General features: G+C 38.2%; 1 protein-coding gene across 2 annotated transcripts in view; it reads left to right on the top strand.

The window, feature by feature from the left end:
- The first annotated feature begins 6,707 nt into the window (after window positions 1–6,707).
- The window catches only part of ST8SIA5 (ST8 alpha-N-acetyl-neuraminide alpha-2,8-sialyltransferase 5), a 135,550-nt gene continuing 117,460 nt past the window's right edge, over window positions 6,708–24,797 (top strand). The window contains exon 1 of one of the 2 annotated variants that reach the window (XM_074279299.1): window positions 6,708–7,521. In XM_074279299.1, coding sequence (XP_074135400.1) covers window positions 7,391–7,521 — 131 coding nt within the window. In that variant the 5' untranslated portion in view covers window positions 6,708–7,390. The remainder of the gene's footprint in view (window positions 7,522–24,797) is intronic. The other variant, XM_074279300.1, reaches the window with a different exon arrangement.

Here is a 24,797-nt window from a genome sequence, read left to right as displayed (position 1 = left end):
AAAACCACTCCATCAAATTATTGTATCATTGAATTTTAGGGCAAACAATGGAACAAAAATCTACCATGCTGATTCAAGCCAGAGTTTGTTTGTTTTTATTATTATTACTTATATTTCTGGGAGAGCAGAGAGCCTTTTGGTAATTATTCAGTCAACAAGCATTTCATAAGAAATGTTTCCTAAGTGTTATGCACCAAGCTAGGTGTTGGGTAGGTCTGCAAACTTGGAGCTGGAGGGGAATTCCATGCATGTTGCTGGGACTTTGATAGGAGGTAAAAGTAATGCAAGTTACCCAAGTAATCAAGTTAGAAGTAGATCAGTGGTACTTGATGATCTCTGGCTTCTGGTTATCTGAAGCAAAACAAACTGAGAGCTCACAGTGAAGCTAATGCTAATCAGGGCCAGTCTTAAAATTATAGATGGAACTAGTGATTTCTGTGATTTGGGGGTCACACAGTTGTCTCTACGGTCACACCAAACTCTCTCTTTGTGTCACACATACTCTCTAAGAGTCTACATTTTACAAATGAGGCAACCAAAGCCTATAGAGATTAAATAATTTGCCTAAGCTTATACAGATAGAAAGTGATAAAGAGTTGAGGTTCAAACTCAGGATTTTATTTAAAATAAAGCATTCATAGTACTACATTGGATATGTGTCCCTACTCTGGGGCAGCTACTGCTTCATATCCATGTTTTTCAGCTTCCACCTGATGCCTGGGAATAAATCTTTTTATTTCACTGTTAAAGATCAGCCTTAACTTGTAAATCAGCTGAAAGAGAAAATCTAGTGATTTACCGGCACATTGAAATGTAAAGGAGTGACATCAAGACCTGTCTAGAGAGCAGGCTTTGATGGGGAAGAAAGGGGAGGGGAGTAGGGAGAAAAGCACCCTTAGGAAGGAAAGGACAAAGAAAGAGAAAGTGTAGGGTACCAAACTCCATGATTTTATCTTAGTCTGGCCCTGACTATGATTAACCTATTTCTGTGAATCCCAAATGAAATCCATAATGAGACACTTAATATAGTGACAATTTATATAAAACTGTAATAATGTTCCTTTTTCTCCTTACCTCCTCCCTGGGAAGTCAGTTCTGTCAGATGAAGAACAAAGCAGTAAATTAATTTCCAGGCTGACATAATTGTGAGAGATAGAGAGGATAGTAGTTTGGATAGGGTTCTAGGGGAATGTACTAGACAGGAAGACTTGAATTCAAATCCTGTCTAAGTCATATACTAGCTGTGTGAGTATGGTTATGTCACATAACCCCTTTGTCTCAATTTCCTCAATTGTAAAATGGGGATATTACCTGTATCATTTACTTCATAGTATGACGGATGAGGATCAAATGAAATCATGTATATGAAATACTTCACAAACTGTTAAGCATTATCTAATTGCCCTATGTTTTATTTCTTATCTGTATATTTAAAAATGTTATTTTGCTTTTTTTCCAAATTATATGTAAAGACAATTTTCAATATTCATTTTTATAATATTTTGAGTTTTAAGATTTTCTTCCTCCTTCCTTTCTTTCCCATCTCTCCCCAAGATGGCAAGCAGTCAGTAGATTATACATATGCAACGATGTAAATCATATTTGCTTTGTACATTTTTAATTGTACAACAGTATCATTGTTGGTTCACCTTTCTTCTCTTAAAATACCTTGATAAATTCTAGGCAGCCTTCCTAGCCACCTACATCTTCCATGCTGAGAATTTCCCCTTCTCATTGCCATTAGGAAAGGTAAGACTCTCTCTTCATTTCTCTCTCTGTCTCTCTGTCTTTCTCTGTCTCTCTGTCTTTCTCTCTCTCTCTCTCTCTGTCTCTCTCTCTCTGTCTCTCTCTCTCTCTCTCTCTGTCTTTCTCTCTCTCTCTCTCTCTCTGTCTCTCTCTCTCTGTCTCTCTGTCTGTCTCTCTCTCTGTCTCTCTCTCTCTCTGTCTCTCTCTCTCTCTCTCTCTCTCTCTCTCTCTCTCTCTCTCTCTCTCTCTCTCTCTCTCTCTGTCTTCCTCTCCCCCCTCTCTCCCTTCTCTCTCTCTCTCCCCTTCTCTCTCTCTCCCCCCTTTTCTTTCTCTTCCCTTCTCTCTATCCCCTTCTCTCTCTTTCCCTATGTTTCTATCTCTCTCTCTGTTTCTTTTCTCTATTTCTGTTTCTTTCTCTCATATGGATACATATGTACATATGTATATAAAAAGCTTCCCTTTTCTGCTTTGAGGTACTCAACATGTAACATCTAGAACTACAGATGTGGGAAAAATCTCCACTTCCCTCACTTCCACATAAATAAGGAGAGGATTTCTCAAAATCTGGATCAAGACAAGATAATGTGAATTGGCTGTTCATTTCATTAGTGTGTGGAGGTTGGTGCTTTCTAGAGACCATACTTATTCATATTCAAGAACAGATTCTCTATAAAGGTCATTTTCCTCTATAATTTCTCTCTTTTTGGCTGTCATTGTTTTAGTTGTTTATTCCATCATTAACTGGAAAAAGGTACTGGGGAGTGAGGTTTGGAAATCATAGATGGTTTTTGATTATCACTACCCATACTCACTTCCTAAAGTAAAGAGTACCTTGAATTTACACTCTTCAAAGTATTTTGCTATCCATTATCTCATTTTACAATATGAATGACTCATATTTATGTTGTTTTTACCTAATAGTGTAGCTATTATTATTTCTCATCTTACAGGTGAGAAAACTCAGTTTCAAGCAAGTCCTTTCTTAGATCTTCTTGATTCTAGGTCCAGCATTCTGTCAACTATACTACCTAGCTGCTTATTGCTATGAGTATCCCCATTTTACAGTTGAGGAAACTGAGGCAGATAGAGGTTAAATGATGTGCCCATTGTTATGGGCAAAAAATTTATACAAAAAAATCCCTTCAGGTTACACATTAATTTTGTTTTAAAATGTGTTATCTGTATTTTATTCTATTTGTATTTATTTTGTTAAATATTTCTCGATTACATTTTAATCTAGGTCCTGTGCATTTGAGAATGTTGTGCCAAGCAGGGTTGTTTTGACAACTCTGGATTATAAAAGATCTTTAAGGCACCTTCTAGCTCAAAATCCTATGGCTCTATTAGTTTTGACTCTGATTTTATTTAGCTGGGTGAATTTAGGCAAGTCATTTAATGCACTGAGGTGTTTCTGCTTCTGTGAAATGGTGAAGATGATTTTTGGCCAACCTACCTCTTGGAATAGTTATGGGTATCAAAAAAGAGAATGTTTGAACAAGTATAAAGATATCTATATTTAATGGATTACTAAATAACTTTGTATCAAGAATTGGAGCAGTATCTCAGAGGCCATCTGGTCTAATCTCTATGTGAACAGGCATATTTTCTACAACATTGCCAACAATAATCAATCAGACTCTGCCAGAAGAGCTCCAGTGATGGAAACTCATTACCTGGTGGCACTTAAAACACAGATTATATAGAACTTTGGGAAATTTTTCATTCCTTTCTCCTTTCTAGGTACTCATGAAACACTATAAACACTAAGCAAGTTGTATTTATATGATGCTATTTTGAAGACTCCAGTGTCATAGTGGGCCACCAAGAAAATATGCCTTGGTCATCTGAATTCAGTTGAACATGGAATATTCAATTAGTCTGCAATTTACAAAGTCTTTTTTTTTTAAGATTCAGGATGTTGTAAGCAATAAGTGTCCTTAAAGGCAATTGGTGTCAAATGAGATAATTCATTTTCTATGGAGTGACCTACATCTACAAGAAAATCCCTAAAACAAGAATTTGGCATATTTATTAAAAAACAACCAGTGGTCTCTGCCTCATATTTGTAGATATTAGAATTGAAAAATGAGCCTTTTATTAGGCTTGGGCTTGGTCAAACCCACATTGTGCTATTGGGACAGTTGAATGAAATCCCTCTCTCAGGCAGCCAGCCATAAGTCTAGTTGAAGCCTCATTGTCCCAACCATAAGCAAGAGGCTGTTCCTTAAGGTCTGGCAAGAAACTTTAATTCTCTGAAAATTATACAAAAAGAAAGTCCTTTGAGTACTTATAACTCTAAGACCATGACAGAAACTTCCTAAGTCTACTATAGGTTCCTTGAATATGTATATTAGCTGACATTTCACTTACTTGACATTGGAATATATAAATGTACTTCATCAACCTCTCCTCACCTCCCCAAGCAAAATGTTATTTTGTCACTTATGAGCACTATCCATAAATTGGATAATGCCCATCAATAATCAGGAATTTGGCAGATTACACTTATGATGAAGTAACTCTTTTCAACCTAAAGGTTTATTTAATTATCTTCATTGATAAGCAAAAATGATAATTTTTGAATATAGCAACTGCTAAAATGTTAATGTGCTGATCCCTTTGTTCTTGAGGTAAGTCATGGACCATCAAACCTTAAAACAGAGAGGGACCTCAGAAATCAGGCCAATCTGTATCTGATCAGAGACTCCCCCTATGACATTTTCATTAAGTAGTAATTTAGCCTCTATTTGAAGTGACCTCCAATGATGAAGAATTTCCAATCTCCTAAAACAACTCATTCTACTTTTGGACAGCTCTAATTATTAGGAAATTTCCCCTCATTTTCAGCTGAAATCTGTTCCTCTTTAATTTCTGTCCATTGCTTACAGTACTGTCCATGCAATATAAGTTTCATTCCTATGCCAAATGAAAGTCTTTTAAATAGTTTTAAATAGTAACCATGTCCCCACTAAGTCTCCTTTTTCTCTGGGCTAAATAGCTTCAGTCTCTGGACAGCTTCTGATATTGTAGGCTTTCAATTTCTTTACCACAGCAATCTCTTTTCTCTGGACATAGTCCAGCTTATCAATATCCTTTTTATGATGTCTCTTAGAATTGAAGATGGGATGCTAAATGTAGTAGTATAGTGGGACTGTCAGTTCTTTCATTCTGGACACTTAACTTCCATAAATATAATCCAAATCATTAGCTTTTTAAGGTACCACAACATCCGGATGATTAATATTGAGTTTGCAGCTCTCTAAAACTCTCAGGTCTTTTTCAATGATTATTTTCCCCAAAAATACTTGGATATGTTCAGCATTGAGAAAGTATTAGGAACATTAGCAGAGATTGTAATCTAATATTTCCCCTATTTTTGCAGAGCATTAACTTATATCTAAAGGCTTATAGGAGAAAATTCAAATTATGACTAATGTTGACCTCAATCTTTTTTATTAAAGTCAAACCATTTTTTTTGGAAATCAGCAATTCTGTCCTTAATATCAATTATATAGTGTTTAAATATCTTTTTCCTATTTTAAAAACTCTGCTTATGGATTACTATTATATAAATTACCAGAATAATATTGACATTGGTTCAGCTGCCCATTAATTCAGATTTGTTGGCTTCAAGGTCAGATTCAAATAAAGTGTCTGAGTTCATTAATGTTTTCAAGTAATATGGTTTTATTACTTTTAAGTACATACGGTGCATAGAACTAGCCTGTTAATCACAGTCCGTTAGACGAGGTTAATTGAATGGAGGATCATTTGCAATTAATTAGCATATTTTATGACAAAAGATACTACTAAAGTTTGTTCTTTTAAGTAGGTTAAATGTTTACATTATTTTATTTGCTTGGCCAAACACTTCTTCATAGAGGATGCATGTATAAATCTGCCTCCTCTGAATTGTATAAAGGTCTATTTACTGGAGATATCCAAATAATACAGCTTTATGCCAAATTTCCAGTCCTTTCAGAGAATGCCGAACTGCTGAAAGGTGTCTATTGCAAAAAAGAAGGGGTTGGAGTTGGTTTAAAATCCTCTGCCTCGAAAATTTTTTCTTACCACTATTTTGAAATTACTTTTGAATCAAATAGATAGGTTAATTCTGAAGCTGCAGTATCTCACAAGCACTGGAGAAATATCTTTAAAGGAATCGAGCACGAACACAGCTGGCACGTGACTCGAGAGAATGGAGAGATTTCGGAGTCAGGGCTTCGGAGTATCAATGTCCAGGATGTTGATGGAAAATAACGGGAAGGCAGTTTGGAACTTAGAATGTAACAAAATTAAATTTAAAACTATATCGGGCAGAAGGACATCTTTCAGAGGTGGTTCATTCATGCTGCATTTCTATGTTTTTTGTTTCGTTCCCCCCCCCCCCTCACTTCTAAGGGCTCTTTGACGTTTTTTTTTTTTTTTTTTTGTTTTGTTTTGTTTTTTTAAATATATATTTTCTGATTAGCTGTTTATAGCTTTCTAGAGTTCGTGGTGAGGGGATGAAAGAGTCCATAGTAGTTTGGATAAGTAAGACAAGGTCCCACTCTTTGAACCACAACCAGGACTTCAATTAGAAGTTAAGAGCCACAGTTTGGGGGCCTTGGGTAAAGGTGGGCAAACATGTGAATTTCTTTTGAAATAGTTTGAAAAGCTAGCAGAGATCTGTGCACCAGCCAGGGGCTGGGGGAGCCGGTCCAAAGATACATCAGCCTTCAGGAGCCAAGTGCTCTCTCTCTCTGTCCTTGAAGAACAGCCCAGTTGACCTTGCTCCTGCTTACTCCTGAGAAATCACTGGGAAAGCAGAGAAAACTATGGTGGTGACTAAACACCCTTCCTGCCGCATGCAAATGCAACCAGGCTGGGAGCTGGGCTCTATTCCTCCCCTCCTCTCAATCGGGCTTTTCATTCCCTGATTCAACCGGCATTTTCTGCTCTTCCCTCCCTCCCCCACTTACAAACAGCTTTTCATGAACCAGATTGCCACTGTTCTTTCTCCCTCCGTCTCCCTTCCCCCGTCCTCTCCTCCCCTTTCTGGTCCCCTCCTCTGTTCCCTGCAGGACTGAATCAAAATCTTTCTGATCACTACCTACTTGTTCGATCATAGCACATCCCGGTCACGTCTCCCGGCGAGCCCTGACTGCCAGCATCACTGAGCAGAAGCAGAGGAGGGCAGAGGACGTTGGGGAGCGGGGAAAGGGGTGGGAACCCCAGGCCTTCTCATTGGCTGCTTCCCGCCCCCCCCCCCCCCATGTTCTGTCTCTCTGATCTGGGCATCTGGAATCTCGCTAAGGAATAGAAATAGGGAGCCTGTCCGGCAAGAGGGGGCAGAAGGAGGGAGGAGGCAGGCCAGGACGGCGTTGCATCGCTGGCTCCTCGGAGCCGGGCACGGATGACACCCACGATCAAGGTGCTTAGAAAGTTTACCCCACCGAGTGTGCGGTGCTTTGCCTGACAGCCCCAGAGAGCGGAGAGAAGGAGGAGGAGGGCGGCCGCACGATGGGGCATCAGGTCCTAGGCTGCCTCGGCCAGGGGCAGGAGGTGGGAGCGCTTGTCCCCTGCCAGTGAGAGCTGGGCCCCCGGGCTCGCGGCACTGAGCCCTCGCTGAACTCGGTCGCCTGCCCCATCTCCCCGGGCCAGGATGGGCTACGCCGACCCTTCGGCCGGCCGGGATTTGCTCGGAAATCGAACTTTGTTCTTCATCTTCATCTGCGCCTTTGCCGTGGTGACCTTGCTGCAACAGATCCTCTATGGCCGAAACTACATCAGGAGGTCAGAAAGTCGAATGCGGGGCTGGGGCTGGGGGACGGGCCGAGGAGTCAGCTGGAGTTCAGCCCGCCCTAGCTGCTCAGGGGATGGGGGTTCACTTCTCCGGCTTTCACAAAACGACGGGTGCCGCTCCCCTTCTCCCCTTTTTGACAGCAACATTAAGTTTCCGTGGCAGCCCAGATGAATGCAGCTCTCTGAGAAGTCAGGGGTCATGGATGAGTGAGAACCCAAGAGCTTGTGTAGTTCGGGCTCCAGGGACACCAGAGAACAATAAGCTTCCCCACCTTCCTGCGGCTCCCTAGAGGGAGAGCCTTGAATGCTAACACCAATTTTAGCTGATTCGAAATCCATTTGAATGTTGGGGGTCAAGGGGAAGGGTCGAAATGGAAAAAACTGGCTTGATTTTAGGGACCTTCATTCCCTACTTGATCCTGCAGTTACTTCTGGAGGCTCCCTTGGGAGAGGCATGGGTGAGATTCTCTGGGAAGCTTCTTGTTCACTGAACTTGACCGATGTTCATCTTGGGGCGCTTGGGAAAATGAGGTTTCCGTGGTGGAAGGTTGTGGAGGACGGAATACAGCGTGATGCTGAATTTATATTTTACCTGTCACTGGATTTTGTCACGATAACAAACCAACCAACCCCAGTTTAGTCTGTTCTGGGACAGTGGAAAGAGCACTCTGGAGTCAGAGGACCTGGGTTCAAATCCTGTCTTTGATTCTTGTGATACTGAGGAGCCCCTGAACTTCAGTTTCCTCACCTGTAAAATGAGAAGCTTGTATTTAAAAAAAAAAGGATGCCAAGATCCTTTCTAGCCTTAGATTTATGATCCTATCCTTAGATGAGTTTTTTGTCATTTGCCAGGGAAGATGCAGTAAAACTCGTGAGTCCTCTCTCACAATAAATACTCCACAGGAACATGAATATGCCCAGAAAGGATGACCTGGAAAATCTATGGAAAAAGACTACTTATACACTTAACTAGTCTTCTGATTTCTGCCTCTGCTCTCTGAGGGCTGGAAACAGTTTCTGTTTATGTCTATCTGCAGTCTCTGGGCTGCACCAGGGTAGTCCTAAACTGAAGTTAACTATCAGGGATCAGAATAGTCGGCCACAACTCAACCACCTTTTCTCATTCTGCAGACCTGCTTCCTCCCTTATGTCACCCCACAAACTTACTCCCCTAATTTGATCCTCCTCCCTCTCTATGGTTCCCTTTGTGATTAAATATCTCCCTTTCACTTTTCTGAAGAGACAGCTGTCCTTCCTTCCCCCTTGACCATTCCTCCTTTCCCCCCCCTCAACTTCCCTCCTTCATCCCAGAAGCCTGCACTGGTTGATGTTGGGCATTTACAATGTTCCAAGCTGAACAGTGATTGATTATTTAAAATAATTCCTTTAACTATGGGAAATTTTTGTTACCTTGGAATAGGTGATGAGAGAATTTAGAGCTGGGAGGAACTTTAAAGAGCAAGTAAAACTTCCTTATTTTGCTATTATTTTACTATTGAGGAAACTGAGACCCAGAGAGATAAAATTACACTCCTAAGATGTGATAGACAGTAAGTAAAAGGGCTAGGACTCAAACCTAGGTCAGATGTGCCTATATCTGTGGGGAGCCTTCAGGAGGTGACATGATCTTCCAAGGTATTTTCTTCCCCTTGGGAGACAGTCCTTGATTAGACTTGCATTGGATTAGTATTTTGGAAGGACAATTCAGCTTAGATCCTGGGAAGATGTTGGAAATCGTAGCACAGCTCTTATGTTACTGTTCTCACTTCTGAGCCCTCACTCTGTCCTCCCCTCAAGGACAATTCCCATCGGTCCAACTAGTTTTATAGGTTTCCTCTCACTGTTTCTTGCCCTACTCAGAGGTTTTGATTGTTTGTGTGTTTGTTCCCTCTCCTCCCCAAACCCTCTTCCCCCTAACACCTACCCAAAGTGGTGCTTTCCTCCTTGTGGTCTGGAAGAGGGCATCCAACAGGAAGGCCTCAGGGCTCAAGTCAGCCACATCCCAATCTGCTAGTCATGTTCTCTTGGAGCTAGGGGATGAAATTGGAGTGAGGGGAGAGGTGAGGAGGGAAAAGGAGACAGCATCCCCAGCAAGCTTCTGTAATGAGATATTGGAGCAGCCTAAGGGACATAGGGATCTAACTAATGAATCTTTAGGCATTCATGGGGGATTTGTAATTCAGTGAGAAGATAAGATTCTAATACACAAGTAATTGTATATGTAATATTATAAGGTGAAGGAATTTGAGAGTTGGAAGTCCAAGTTCAGGAGAAGCATTGACTACATGAGGGTACTCAGAGAAAGAAGTCACTGGGTAGAATCTTTAGGAAAAGAAGACATTATGGAGAGTTTAGACTTGAACTGGATCTTGTAGAGTAAATATTTGATTAGTCAGATAAGAGGAAGAAATTTGTTCTAAATTCTCAGCGATGGCAAGTCACCTATAGGTACCTTGGAAGAGAAAATGATGAGAAGGAAATTAGAGTGGATAGTCTGAATAGAGGTAGAAGCAGAAATAAATATGAGATACATGTGGGCCAGTGAACTGTGGAGGCCCACATGTCTGAGGCAAAGTCTGTTCTAGAGTGCAGAAGAAAATAAAGACAGAAATGCTAGGTAGCTTCAGTTATGAAGAGTTTTGAAAGCTAGGGAGAGGAGGAGTCTTGGACATGTCATATTTGTCAATTGTGAAACCATTTTAGTTTCTTGAGTAGGAGTAGAAGATATGAGGAAATCACTATTTCAGAAGGATGAATCTTAGGGGTGTGTGTGTGTGTGTGTGTGTGTGTGTGTGTGTGTGAGAGAGAGAGAGAGAGAGAGAGAGAGAGAGAGAGAGAGAGAGAGAGAGAGAGAGAGAGAGAGAGAGATGGATTAGAAATAGAGATAACAGTGAAAGGTAGAGAGTATATAACAATAATCCCATCCAGGAATCTCAGATTCTTAGTTCTTCAGTCCCTTTGGAAACCCCAAGGGTTAGTATCTCTTCCTCTCTAATCCGTTCTCCAAGTGACTGACAATGTGATATTTTCCTTAGGTATAAGTCTGATCATGTCACTCTCCTGCTCAAAAAGCTTCTCTTGTTCCCTATTGTCTCTCAGATTAAACATGGATTACTCCATTTATCATTTATAACTACCTTTCCAGATTTATTATACATTGGTCTCCTTCATGCACTCTACTGCCCGGTCAAACTAATTTACTTGCTTGGAATTTTACACTTCAATTCTTGATTTCAAGCCTCTGCCCATGCAGTAAGTCCCCCCCCCCCCCCTGCATGGAAATGAATTCCCTCTTCACTTCTGCCTCTTAAAATTTCTTTAATGTTCAGTATAAGTGCCATTTCCTACATGAAACATTTTCTGATCCTCTCAGCAGCCAATGACAGTTCTCCGTCCTCTCTGCACCCCATTACTTTATAGTTTTGTAGACTTAAAAAAATCATGCTGTTTCCCCTAATAGTTTCATTTTTTTTGTTTGTTTGTTTGTTTTTGTAACCACAATTTTTAGAAGAGCACCTGGCACATAGTAGGTACTTAATAAAAGCGTACTGTCATAATGATTCGTTGATTACTTAATCTCTATCTTTAAAAAGTTCTTATTGTTTTAAAGTTCCAAGATCTCTGGGTCATTTGTTTAAAATCACAAGTCACTTGCATTTGTTCAGTGAACAAATTAGACCTGTGGAGAACTCTAAACTGCTTCCATTCCATAACTCCATAATTAGGGAATTAGCATGAGTTCTTTCAGGATTAGGGCATCTGAAATCATCCTGACCATTTTTGGCTTTGGCTAAAAGGGAAATGACTTAAGAGCGTGTGAACAGTTAGCTAGCCCCATCAAGGGGAGGAACTGATTAGGACTGCTGTTTTAGGGTTATATTAATTCTGCCTGATGAATTTTTCTCAGTTCCCACACTTTCTGAGGTTTTTGCAACATTTGACACTGTAGACTACTCCTTTTTCCAGGGTAACCTCTCTTCCCATTTGTGTCTATGACACTGTATAATTTTTGCTATAATGATAATCTCTCTGCTCCTTAATTTTTTTTTGTTGGTTTTTCATCTCCTTCCAACCTTCCATATATGATTATCTTCCAAAGTTCTATCTTCTTTACTTTTCTCTGTACACTTATTTGGGGGGTTCATCTGGTCCTTGTGTTCACTAATCATCACTATATAGTTGACTCTCAAATTTATATATCCACCTCACTGAGCTATCTACTCACTCCCCTGAACTCTATTTTCCCCATCTCCAACTACCTGCTGACCATTTCCAGACTTGGATGTACAGCTGATCCAGCAAACACTTCCCATCTAATGCTGAACTTATAATTAGTGGCACAGGGGATAGGGTACTTTACTTGAAGTCAGAATGATCTGAACTCAAATCCTACCTCAGACATTTAGTAAGTGTGAATTTGGGCAAGTCACTTCTTGCTCTAAATTTGTGCTCTGATGATTTCCACTGTGAGTCTGTTCTTCCTCCCAAATTCCTTATTTTGGTTGTTGACAGCACTATCCCCATAATCACTCAGACTCATGATCTCAGAATCATCTTTGACTCTTCCCTCTCCTGAAATGTCTTCTCCCTTCTTCTTACTCTATTCTTATTCCCATTTTTTCCTCTTTGAAAGTCTATATTTATTGATTTTCTCCATTTTTTCTCTTCATACTTCCCAGCTTTTTACAAAAGTCTGGATTTTTACCTTATCACTCAATTGAAATCATCTCAGATACTTATTGAAATTGTGACTCTGGCAGAGGGGGTACTCATCTTCATGGGGCAGCTTGATAGTGCAGTGGATAGTTACTTTATGTAGAGTGGACAGAGACCTGGAGTTAGGAGAGCCTGAGTTCAAATCTAGTCTCAGACATTTACTAGCTGTGTGACCTTTGGCATGTCCTTGAATCTTGTTTGTCTCAGTTTCCTCATCTATAAAATGAGTTCAAGAAGGAAATGGGAAATGGCAAACTATGCCAGTATCTTTGCCAAGAAAATCCCAAATGAGGTCACCAAGAGTCAGATATGACTGAACAATTCATCTGCTTTGAACAGGTCCATTCCAAAACAGAATGTATATGTTGCTTTCCTCCCTTAAAAGGTAACCCGGAAGAGGGCAAGCCCAAGATCAGGCAGCAAGTAAAGTGTCTGAGTTAGGTTCATGGATTCTATGAAATCCTGTTTCATGGATTCCAACCATTTTTTTTTTTTTTTTTTTTTTTGAGGCTGGGGTTAAGTGACTTGCCCAGGGTCACACAGCTAGGAAGTGTTAAGTGTCTGAGACCAGATTTGAACTCGGGTCCTCCTGAATTCAAGGTTGGTGCTCTATCCACTGTGCCATCTAGCTGCCCCCGGATTCCAACCATCTTAAGAAAGATGGTTAGGAAAGGAAGTCAGGGCACCAGGGCACCACTCAGTTGAGATTTGCAGGATTTTTTCTCTAACCCTCTCACTATTTCAGTTATTTTCTTTTGCATGTTTTCCAGCTTGATTAAATCTTTTTTAACTCGGTTCCCAGAACTGAGTGAAGTACTCCAGCTGTGTCCTGACAAAGACTGAGTGTAAAGTGGTACTGTTCTCTCCCCCATTCTGGACTCTGCATGTCACTACAACTTAAAATGGCATCAGCTGTTTTGCTTGTCATACTGCTGATTACATTTCACAAAGACCATTCCTTTAGCCATTTCTGCCTCATCTTGTCAGTGTGAAGTTCAATTTTTAGATATGAATATAGAACTTTATAATAATTTCTATTAATTTTATTCTCTTTGGTTCAGTTCATCATTCTAGTTTTCAAGCTTTTCATATTTGAACTCTGATTTCCTATGTGGTAGCAATCTTGCCAGTTTTTGTGTCATCTGAAAATCTGACAAGCATAAAATTTCTTCCTTTCTTTTTCCTTTGCAGAGGTAATTGGGGTTAAGTGACTTGCCCAGTGTCACACAGCTAGGAAGTGTTAAGTGTCTGAGACCAGATTTGAACTCTGGTCCTCCTTAATTCAAGGCTGGTGCTCTATCCCCTGCGCCACCTAGCTGCCCCAAGCATAGAATTTCTACTTTGGTCAAAGTCTCAGATAAAAATCAGTAAAGAACTAGTGACTAGAAACTTCCCTCAAATTTGATAGGCTCCCATTGGTGACTATGCTTTAGGTTTAATTATTCAACCAGTTCCAAACTCACCAAATTGGGCAATCTCTAGCCTAAATCTCTTCTCCTTATCCCTAAGCATGGCAGGGAAAATTTTGTCAAATGTTTTTCTGAAGTGGAAATATGTAAATCTTATGATGATGCTGTGTTTTACTGAGCTACTTCATTTTATATGATGACAAATCATTCATTTGATAATATATTCTAAAATTTCACCAGGAATAGAAATCAAACTCAAGAATCTAGAGCTTTTGGACTTTATCTAGCCTTTTCCCTTTTATGAAAAGTAGAAAACTTCTGCCCTCCTTCTGCTTTGTGGTATCTCTCATTCTCCATGATCTTTCCTTTTTAAAAAATTTAATTTATTTTTTGTTAAGTTTGAAGTTTTGTGTTACATTCTAAGTTTCTAGTTGTCTCCCTCTTTCCCTCCCCATCCCACACTGAAGAAGCTACCATTTGATACAGATTCACACACACATATACACACATATTTAAAACCATGTTTCTATCTGTCAGATTTTTTCCTGAAGATGGAAAGCATCTTCCTTTATGGGTTTTTTGTAATTTATTTGAGTAATTTTAATACTCAGAACAACTTAGTCAACCATAGTTGTTTTTTGAACAATATTGTTCTTACTGTATACAATATTTGCTTGGTTCTATTCATTTCATACTTCATTATGTCATGCAAGTCTTTCCATGTTTTTCTAAAATCAACTAGCTCATCATTTCTTACAATACTTCACCATCATAATCACATACTATTACCTATTCAGCTATTGATGGGTGTCCCTGCAACTTCCAGTTCTTTGTCACCACAAAGAGAGCTATTATAAATATTTTAGAAAATATAGGTTCTTTTCCTTTTTCCCTGATCACCTTGAGAAACAGACACAATAGCAGTATTGGTGGGTCAAAGGGCATAAGTTTTACAATTCTTTGGGCATCTTCAATAATCTTTCAAAGATCATTGACTGTAGTTTAGCAATAAATTATGCCTGTTCATTCAAAATCCTATCTTATAGTTCTTTCGGGTTTGGTCATTTGTGCTTGTTGAGGGCAATTAGATGCTTTGGCCATTTCCTTCCTTATGTTGGACTCCATTTGCCACTGACCATTTTTGTCTTCTCTTCTTTGATCCAAAGACCATTTTCTTTGAAAGAGAAATATTCTTTACTACTTCTAATGGACTTCTAATCACACTGACATGGGGACTCTTTTGAATGGCGCAGATCACAGCCTATTCACATTCTCTCATGACTTCCCATAAAGTCTAGAATGGCCAAAAGGTTCAGAGATATTACTTTAGGTTTCAACATTATATGGAAACTAGCATAGCACATAGGCTATCCTTCTTATTCATCTATTTATCTCTTGCTGTTACTACATGATTGGTTTAGATTTTTGATATTAATAGTATAATTGTATTCTTTGTTATTGATAGCATATTAATGTATGTATTTTGTTGGTGACATTCTGTGAGTGATTTATATGTATTATATATCTTGCCTTCTGGGTGAACCACATTTTTTGATTCTTTGAAGATTGTAGCATTTCATGATTCACAGCTGTAAAGCATCACTGGAAGACCATTAGTATTAATAGTTGTTTTTGTTTTAGCGAGAAGGCTGGAGTCCTGGAAAGTGCTTCATGGTTTTCCAAGGGCAGTATGTGCTGCTCTTCCTTTTGAATTCTAGTCCCAGTTCATTGGGCTAACATTTGGCTTCAGATTCTTATTTCCTTGGAATGTCCTACAGGCATTTTAAGTATAACATGTCTAAGACTGAACTTATTACTTTCCCCTCTGGATTCTTATCTTTTCAGACTTCCCTAATACTCTTGAAGGTAGGACCAACCTCCTAGCCACCTAGCCTCCTGAACTAGGTATCATCCTTGACTCCTCATGTTCTCTTATCATTCATGTCCATTCTAATTCTGTTGATTTTATTTTTATCACATCTTCCACATATGCCCCTTTTTCTCCCTTGACATTGCCAGCATCCTGATGCAAGCCTTCTTCACTTTATACCTTAAATTATTGTAATGGTCGACTGGTTATTCTTCTTGCTCTACTCTAGTTTATTTTCCACTCAGCTGTCAAATTAATCATCCTAGAGCATAGGTTTGACTGCCAGCCCCCATCAACTGCAGTGACTCAAGAAGCTCACAATCTAACGGGGGAAGTAGCACACAAATAACTATTCAGGGGTTCTCAAACTACAGCCTGCGGGCCAGATGCAGCCGGCTGAGGACGTTTATGCGGCCAGCCGGGTTTTGGCAAATGGGCTGAGGGGTGGAGACAGAGTGTGAGTTTTTGTTTTTATTATAGTCCGACCCTCCAACAGTCTGAGGGACAGTGAACTGGCCCCCTATCTAAAAAGTTTGAGGATCACTGAACTATGTCTCTTGCCTTCCTTGTATTCCTGACTCTTAGCCCAATGCCTAGCTTATAGTAGATACTTAATAAATAAATGCCTATTGATTCACTGACATCTTTTATAGCAGTGACATATCTTCCTGTCTTATTCTTCATTTGATATTAACAATCAAAGGATAATTTATCAAAGTTAGCTCTGTTTTGATTTCTAAAGGAATCTTATGTGATCTTAATATGTGTAGGAAGGAAAAGAGTCTTTAAAACTATATTTTTGTTCAAATTGAATGTTTTTGAGGTAATGGTAGTCATTTATATATTATTATATTATTTGGGAATCATATTACATATTATATGTCTCATATTGTATATATTTTAAATTTTTAATGATTTTTTTCAATTAACAGAAATTATTTTCTTTTTCTCCAAAGCCCTTTCCCCCACTAAAAAAAAAAGAAGAAATAGAAGTCTTTTGTGACAAATAGGCATAATCAAGCAAAACAGATTCTCCCATTGCCCATGTCCAAAAACATATGTCCCATTATGTACTTTAAATCTATCACTTCCCAATCAGGAGTTGGATAGCATGTTTCATCTTAGATCCTCTGGAATCATGGTTATAAGTAAATCTTCCAAAGTTGTTTTCCTTTACAATGTTGTTGGTGTGGTAAAAATTATTCTCCTGGTTTTGCTTACTTTTCTTTGAATCAATTCAGACAAGTCTTCCCAGGTCTCTTTGAAACTTCCCCTTTCATCATTTCTTATGGCCCAATAGTATTCCATACATTCACATGTCATTATTTGTTCAGCAATCAAATAAGTGCATATTTATATTGTCATGGTAAATGACCGTAGCTCATTCTCTTAGAGATGTCAGCAGAAATTTTTATTCAGGAACATAAAATTCTTTAAGGAAAAAATCTTCCTGATCAGAATTTGGAGATCACCCCCCCACACACACCCACACCCACCTACACACACACACTCATATATGTATTTATACATATATATGTACAATATGTATTATATATACATATACATACATACCCTTACCGCCCCCCCCCAACATATATATTTAGAAAAAATAAGTAATCCTCTCTGTATTTACCTGACAGCTATATTGATCTGTATTTGCTCTCATTGTATCACTTTATCATTGTTTAGCCTAGGAAAAGACTATCAGCCTAGCAGTGAGAACCAAAGGGAGAAGGGTTTGTGTAATTATTCCAGGAGATATGTGTGATTCCTCTTTTTGGGTGTAATGAAAGCTACTTTCTGAGATGGCATTCACTCAGGTTTTAAGGGAGAAGAAATGGACCTCTTTGTCTTTATTTCTACTATACTCACAAACAATAGATGCAGTGGATAAAGTGGCAAGCCTAGTGGCAGGAAAACCTGAGTTCAAATGTGAATTCAGGCACTTACTAGTTATGTGATCCTGAGCCTTATTTTATTTGTCTTTGTTCCCTCATCTGTAAAATGAGGATAATAATAAAGCTCCTACCTCCCAGAGTTGTTGTGAGGGTCAAATAAAATAATAATTGAAAAGACTTAGCACAAGTATGATAAATATGAAAATAATGTTTAGAAGAATTGCACATTTAACTTATATTGGATTATTTGCTGTCTGGGGAGGAGGTAGGGAGGGAGAAAAATTTGGAGCACAAAGTTTTCAAAAGTGAATGTTGAAAACTATCATTGCATGTATTTTGAAAAAAAAACTATTATTAAAATTTTTTTAAAAGAGAAAAAAAAAAGATAGCACAGTTCCTGGCATGTAAATAATGTTGTTGTAAGGTGGTTTTTTTTTTTGTTTTTGTTTTTTCAGTTGTATCAACTCTTCATGACCCCATTTGGGATTTTCTTGATAGTTACTGTAGTGGTTTACTATTTTCTTCTCCAGCATATTTTACAGATGAGGAAACTGAGGCAAACAGGGTTAAGTGACTTGTCCAGAGTCACACAGCTTATAAGTGTCTGAGGCTGGATTTGAATTCAGAAAGAGGAATCTTTATGACTCCAGGTCTGGCACTCTATCCACCATGTCACCTAGCTCTCCTTATACAGATGTCATCTCTTATTATTATTAAACAGGTCAGGTTCCATTAAACTCAACAAATAATTATTAAGCTTATTCTATGCCCGGCACATTCTAGGAGGTGAGAATGTAAAGACAAAGAAATTAGTTCCAGCTCTTACACAAAAGCACATGCAAAATAACACAAAACAATTTTGAAAGGATGAGTGTTAACAACTAGAGGCATTTTGAAAGACTTCATGGATGAAGTAGCACTTGAAATGTGTTAGGAAGGAAGCATATGAGTAAGAAAGGGATGCCAGGGGGTGGAGGTGGAAGCCAGGACATTCCAAGTATGGCAGACCTGCCTGTTCAAAGGTGTGAGGCTGAGAGAGACTGTCCTATAGGAAAACAACTAGTAGGCCAGTTTAACTAGGATGGAGTGGGTCGTATGAAATAAGACTGAAAAGGTAGGTGGGAGTTGGGTTGTGGAGAGAAGCAGTTTTAATAGCATAACTTATTTTCTCCTCATTTTTTTCTTTTTTGATGTTGATTTGGGTCTTTATTTTAAGAAGTCTATGGTAGAGATAACTGATTTGAAAATGAGAGACAGCTAGGTGGTACTTTGGTTAGAGCAATATCCCTGGAATCACAAAGACCCAAGTTCAAATTTGGCCTCAGAACTTACTAGTTGTTTGATCTCCAGCAAGTCATCTAATCCTGATTGCCTCAAAGAAATGGAAAGAAATTGATTCCCAAATAATTCATTAGTCATTTTTAAAAAGTAAGATACAATTTATCTGTCCTTTGTTACATTATCCACTATTGGTTACACTTGGTACTTTCCAGTACTTCCTGAAAAATACTTTAGTATTAGGATTCACTATTAGTCTTTGGTAGAGGTGACACTTCTGTATTCCACAAGCCTCTGACCTTTTAAATTTCTTCTTCCTGAGCCATATTTTCCAATATATTCCATATTCCAACCATTCTCCCCCTGTCTATTTTAACCAAAATCACTGAAAATCAAATTATCTATTGAATTAATTGAGAATATCTTGTTGAATGCTTCATAAAATTTTTCTTCCTCCTCATCTCCTGCAATAGATTATAGTATATAAAGTGAAATTATCTTTAGGGTGGTCTTTTTGCATCTGCTTATCATGAGTGCCACAAGTGAGGGCGATGATCAAATGCTCAAATAAATTAATGTTATTAGTGCTTGTGGGTGCACAATGAAACCAGCTCTTTTATTTGATAGTCCAAGGAGAGCTCAACAGCCATGCTTCTGTTTATCAGCAGTGGGATTTCACTTATGGTGAGAATGCGAGTATTTATGATTCAGTTCCTCAGTGATTCTTAATCTTTTGTATCTTGGACCCCTTTGGAAATCTGGGGAAGCCCATTAACCTCTTTTCAGAATAATGCTATTAATGCAAAAGGTAAAATACTTAGGATTTAAAATGAAACCAATTGTGCTGAAAAACAATGATCAAAATGTTTAAAGGTTCATGGATTGAAGGTTAAGAGCTCCTGCTTAGTATAATGTCATCAATTTGTTGAAGAAGGCTTTTTTATTTAGAGTGCCAACAAGATAATGGTCTAAAAACAGTGATTCTTAGTATCATTTCACAGGCCATCTGTCATGATCATTGGCACCATCATGGCAGAAGACCTTGGAGCTACATAGAACTAAAGGCTATTCTATAATAATAATAACAATGATAACAATAACAATAGCATTTATAGTGCTTTGAGGTTTGAAAAGAACTTCATAAATATTTCATTTAATCCTCACAACAACTGGAAGATAGGTGTCTTTAGCTTCACTTTACAGATAAGAAAATTAAGACAGACTGAAGGGGTAATGAAACTGTGTTCCTTTTAAAATGATCATTCTGAGTGAAACAAGGTTGCCCACTATCATTACTATTCAATATAGTACTAGAAACGCTAGCCTCGGCAATAAGAGCCGAGAAAGAGATTCAAGGAATTAGAGTAGGAAATGAGGAAATTAAACTATCACTCTTTGCAGATGACATGATGGTATACTTAGAGAACCCCAAAGACTCTGCTAAAAAGCTACTAGAAATAATTCAAAATTTCAGCAAAGTGGCAGGATACAAAATAAATCCACATAAATCCTCAGCATTTTTATACATCACCAACAAAATGCAACAGCAAGAGATACAAAGAGAAATTCCATTCCAAACAAAGGTTGAGAGTATAAAGTATTTGGGAATCCATCTACCAAAGAAGTCAGGTATTATATGAGAAAAATTACAAAACACTTGCCAAAAAAATAAAGTCAGATTTAAATAATTGGAAAGACATTCCGTGCTCTTGGATAGGCTGAGCGAATATAATAAAGATGACAATACTCCCCAAACTAATCTATTTATTTAGTGCTATACCAATCAGACTCCCAAGAAACTATTTTAATGACCTAGAAAAAATAACAACAGAATTCATATGGAAGAATAAAAGGCCGAGAATTGCAAGGGAAGTAATGAAAAAAAAGTCAGAGGAAGGTGGTCTAAGTGTACCTGATCGAAAGCTATATTATATAGCAGCAGTCACCAAAACCATTTGGTACTGGCTAAGAAATAGACCGGTAGATCAGTGGAACAGACTAGATACAAAGGACAAAAAAGGGTACATCTATAGCAATCTAATCTTTGACAAACCCAAAGATACCAACATTAGGGATAAAAATTCATTATTGAAAAAAACTGTTGGGAAAACTGGAAATTAGTATGGCAGAAATTAGATATGGATCCACACTTAACACCATATACCCAGATAAGATCAAAATGGATCCATGATTTAGGCATAAAGAATGAGATCATAAATAGATTAGAGGAACAGAGAATAGTCTACCTCTCAGACCTGTGGAGGAGGAAGGAATTTATGACCAGAGGAGAACTAGAGATCATTATTGATCACAAAAGAGAAGATTTTGATTACATCAAACTAAAAAGTTTCTGTACAAATAATACTAATGCAAACAAGATTAGAAGGGAAGTAACAAACTGGGAAAATATTTTTACAGTTAAAGGTTCTGACAAAGGTCTCATTTCCAAAATATATAGAGAACTGACCCTAATTTATAAGAAATTAAACCATTCTCCAATTGATAAATGGTCAAAGGATATGAACAGACAATTCTCAGATGAAGAAATTGAAACTATATCCACTCATATGAAAGTGTTCCAAATCACTACTGATCAGAGAAATGCAAATTAAGACAACTCTGAGATACCACTACACACCTGTCAGATTGGCTAAGATGACAGGAACAAATAATGATGAATGTTGGAGGGGATGTGGGAAAACTGGGACACTGATACATTGTTGGTGGAGTTGTGAAAGAATCCAGCCACTCTGGAGAGCAATTTGGAACTATGCCCCAAAAGTTATCAAACTGTGCATACCTTTTGATCCAGCATTGCTGCTATTGGGCTTATATCCCAAAGAAATACTGAGGAGAGTAAAGGGACCTGTATGTGCCAAAATGTTTGTGGCAGCTCTTTTAGTAGTGGCCAGAAACTGGAAGATGAATGGATGTCCACCAATTGGAGAATGGTTGGGTAAATTATGGTATATGAAGGTTATGGAATATTATTGTTCTGTAAGAAATGACCAGCAGGAGGAATACAGAGAGGCTTGGAGAGACTTACATCAACTGATGCTGAGTGAAATGAATAGAACCAGAAGATCTCTGTACACTTCAATGTTGTATGAAGATGTATTCTGATGGAAGTGGAGATCTTCAACATAAAGAAGATCCAACTCACTTCTAGTTGATCAATGATGGAAAGAAATAACTACACCCAGAGAAGGAACACTGGGAAGTGAATTGTTAGCACTACTGTCTATCTACCCAGGTTACTTATACCTTTGGAATCCAATTCTTAATGTGCAACAAGAAAATTGGATTTACACACATATATTATATCTAGGTTATACTGTAACACATGTAAAATGTATGGGATTGCCTGTCATCAAGGGGAGGGAGTAGAGGGAGGGAGGGGACAATTTGGAAAAATGAATACAAGGGATAATGTTATAAAAAATTACTCATGCATATATACTGTCAAAAATTATAAATAAAATTAAAAAATAAAATAAAATAAAATAAAATAAAATGATCATTCTGAAACTATGTCCCCTTTGAAGAAGAGATCAGGATTTCCCAGGCTCCCAGGAGTCTAGAGAAAGGCCCCATCCTCCCAGGATGAGAGAAGCAACATTATTCAAGGGCAAATCAACTCCTATTGATCTTTTGGGAAAGTCACATCCTTATTCAGGAAATTCTAAACTGTTATTCAATTGAGAAATTCTGGTCTGATCTGCTCAAGCTACCACAAGCCACTTTTCCCCCCCCATCCCCACCCCAAGAGCCGAACATAAAACCAGTTTCTTTTTATTCATTTCTTTGGAGAAGGTCCAAAGCAGCTGCTAGGACCCTGCCCATTGAGAAGGCATTCTCTTCTTAATGCCAGCCTCCATTTCCCTAACAGGACTTTGCCACTAAAGAAGTCAGTTCTTTAGTCTTGTTCTTAGCAAAACTGGATTCCTATCCAACAATAGACTTCCATTTTTGCCAATTAATATTTCGGGATTCGTGAATTCCTTCACAAAGAACCTGCCTCAATTAAAAGGAGATTTCTACAACTCTCTAACTGCCATTAACCTTATCAAGAGGTTAAGTGACTTGCTCTCTATCCACTACACCACATAGCTGTCAAAGAATCTTTCCCTGATTTGCAGTTTAAACCTTCTACCTAAGCTGTTAATCCTGTCAGAATGTAAACTACTTGAGAATGGGGTCTGTCTTTTCTATTTGTATTCTGAGGGCTTAATTCAATGCTTTGTATAATAGTAAGTACTTATTAAAATTAATGCTTATTGATTCATTCATTCATTTTATTTTGTTTGTTTCATGAGTTGCCATGGCTAAAAAAAGTATTATTTAGTGGTCATCCAACTGGTGAGAAGCCTGCCCATTCTTCACCATTGGTCACCATTATGACCACTTGGGACAGTGGTCATAACCAGTCCCTGAAATAACTAAAACCTTTCCAGAGTGGTATAATCTGAAATTTATACTTCATTGGAATAGCCTTAGAGAACTCAGAATTACTTCCATATTACGATGAGGAGGGCAACAAAAGCAAAGTCAGAGTTAAATAATTAAGCTTTCTTGTCACCATTTGTCATCCTTATAATGTCCACAGTGAACAGAAGCAAGCTGCTATATACATAGCTATATACATGTATATATACATATAAAGATATATATTATATATGTATAGCAGTCCTATACTTTTTTTGTTTCTCTTCTTGACCCCAATGGAGCTGAATAATTTCTTTTTGTTGTTCTTTTTATTTATTGCTAGACTAGACTTTAGTGTTTCAAACACTAATCTTAGAGGACCATGCTACCATTTTGTATTCATTTTAAGTTTCTTGCATATGCATTCTGTATTTGTCCTTAAAGAATCTGAGATGATTGATTAACTTCCTTTTTGTTCACATTGGTCTTTGTAAACAAGTTCCTCTCTTTTGTCCTTATAAGAATAATTTTTAGTTGTGTCTTCAGAATCTCATTTCTTGACTACTTATCAGCCTCCCTTATAATATTATAATATAATATTAACACAAGATTATCCTTATTATGAGCCTAACAAATCTTCCACTGTATACATCAGTGCTTGTCAGCCTTGAAAAAAGTAGTGTCATCATTGTAGTCAAGAGAGCTTTACTGACTACTTCAGACACATTTTACAATGTGTAGGAAGGACTGGATGGGAAAAGAGAAATTGAGAGGAAAAGAGAATCGGAAAGAGATTGGAAGTAGGGAGGCCAGGAAAGAGAGCCCTTGAGTTCATTTGCCAAGATTTAGTAGTGAAGTCTTTGCAATGACTTGGCTCATTCCATATTTTAGATGATGCTTTTCTCTTCCCAGTTGTTCCCTCTCTTCCTTCCCCTTACCCCTCCAGCTTCTCATGAAAAAATTCCATGTTTTTTCCTTATCTACCTTCTGAACCTCAGAATCTTGCCTTTGCTAAAGTTTCTTAGTCCTGTTTGGCTCCTCATCTCCTGCCATCTCACCTCTCTGGATTCACATAAGAGTAAACTCAAAGCTCTGAGCAGCAATACCTTCCAATGTAATTTTCAAGATTATAGAATAATTTTTTGAGCTGGAAGATATTCAGCCCAACACCTCCTTTTTTTGGCAAATGAGGAAACCGGGGCCTCAAAAACCAGGATTTTGAACCCAATTTCCTGAATCTAAGCCTTAGGTCATTATTTAGAGGACTTTAGTCTTGTCTTCTTACAGAGGCCTAGATTTTAGCCCTTCTTACTTCAATATTCCTAGGATTTCTGTTTTCATTTTTGTGGATTCTCCCTTCAGAGATGCAAATCATTATCCTAAAGTGTCTCAGAAAACTTTGTGAGTAGTTGTGATTAAAATAATAATGAAAGCCTGGTGGCCAACCTCTAGAACTGATGAGTCTTTCTGAACTTCAGCAGACTGGTCCTCGGACATAGATGAACTGTCAGGTACTGGGTCCCTGAGTGAAACTTTTCTAGGTTGTCAGGATCTGACAGAGATTGTATGCTAGTGGTATAGATCAGCACACCTGCTTACTCACAAGCCATGATGAGAATTTTAGAGGAGGAATGGAAAGTATTAAAAATCTCTCATTTACTTTAACACTTG

Source organism: Sminthopsis crassicaudata, chromosome 1, assembly GCF_048593235.1.
Source record: "Sminthopsis crassicaudata isolate SCR6 chromosome 1, ASM4859323v1, whole genome shotgun sequence".
Lineage (NCBI taxonomy): Eukaryota > Metazoa > Chordata > Mammalia > Dasyuromorphia > Dasyuridae > Sminthopsis > Sminthopsis crassicaudata.
The sequence above is the reverse complement of the archived record's forward strand: the minus strand, read 5'-3'. Positions and strand labels throughout refer to the sequence as shown.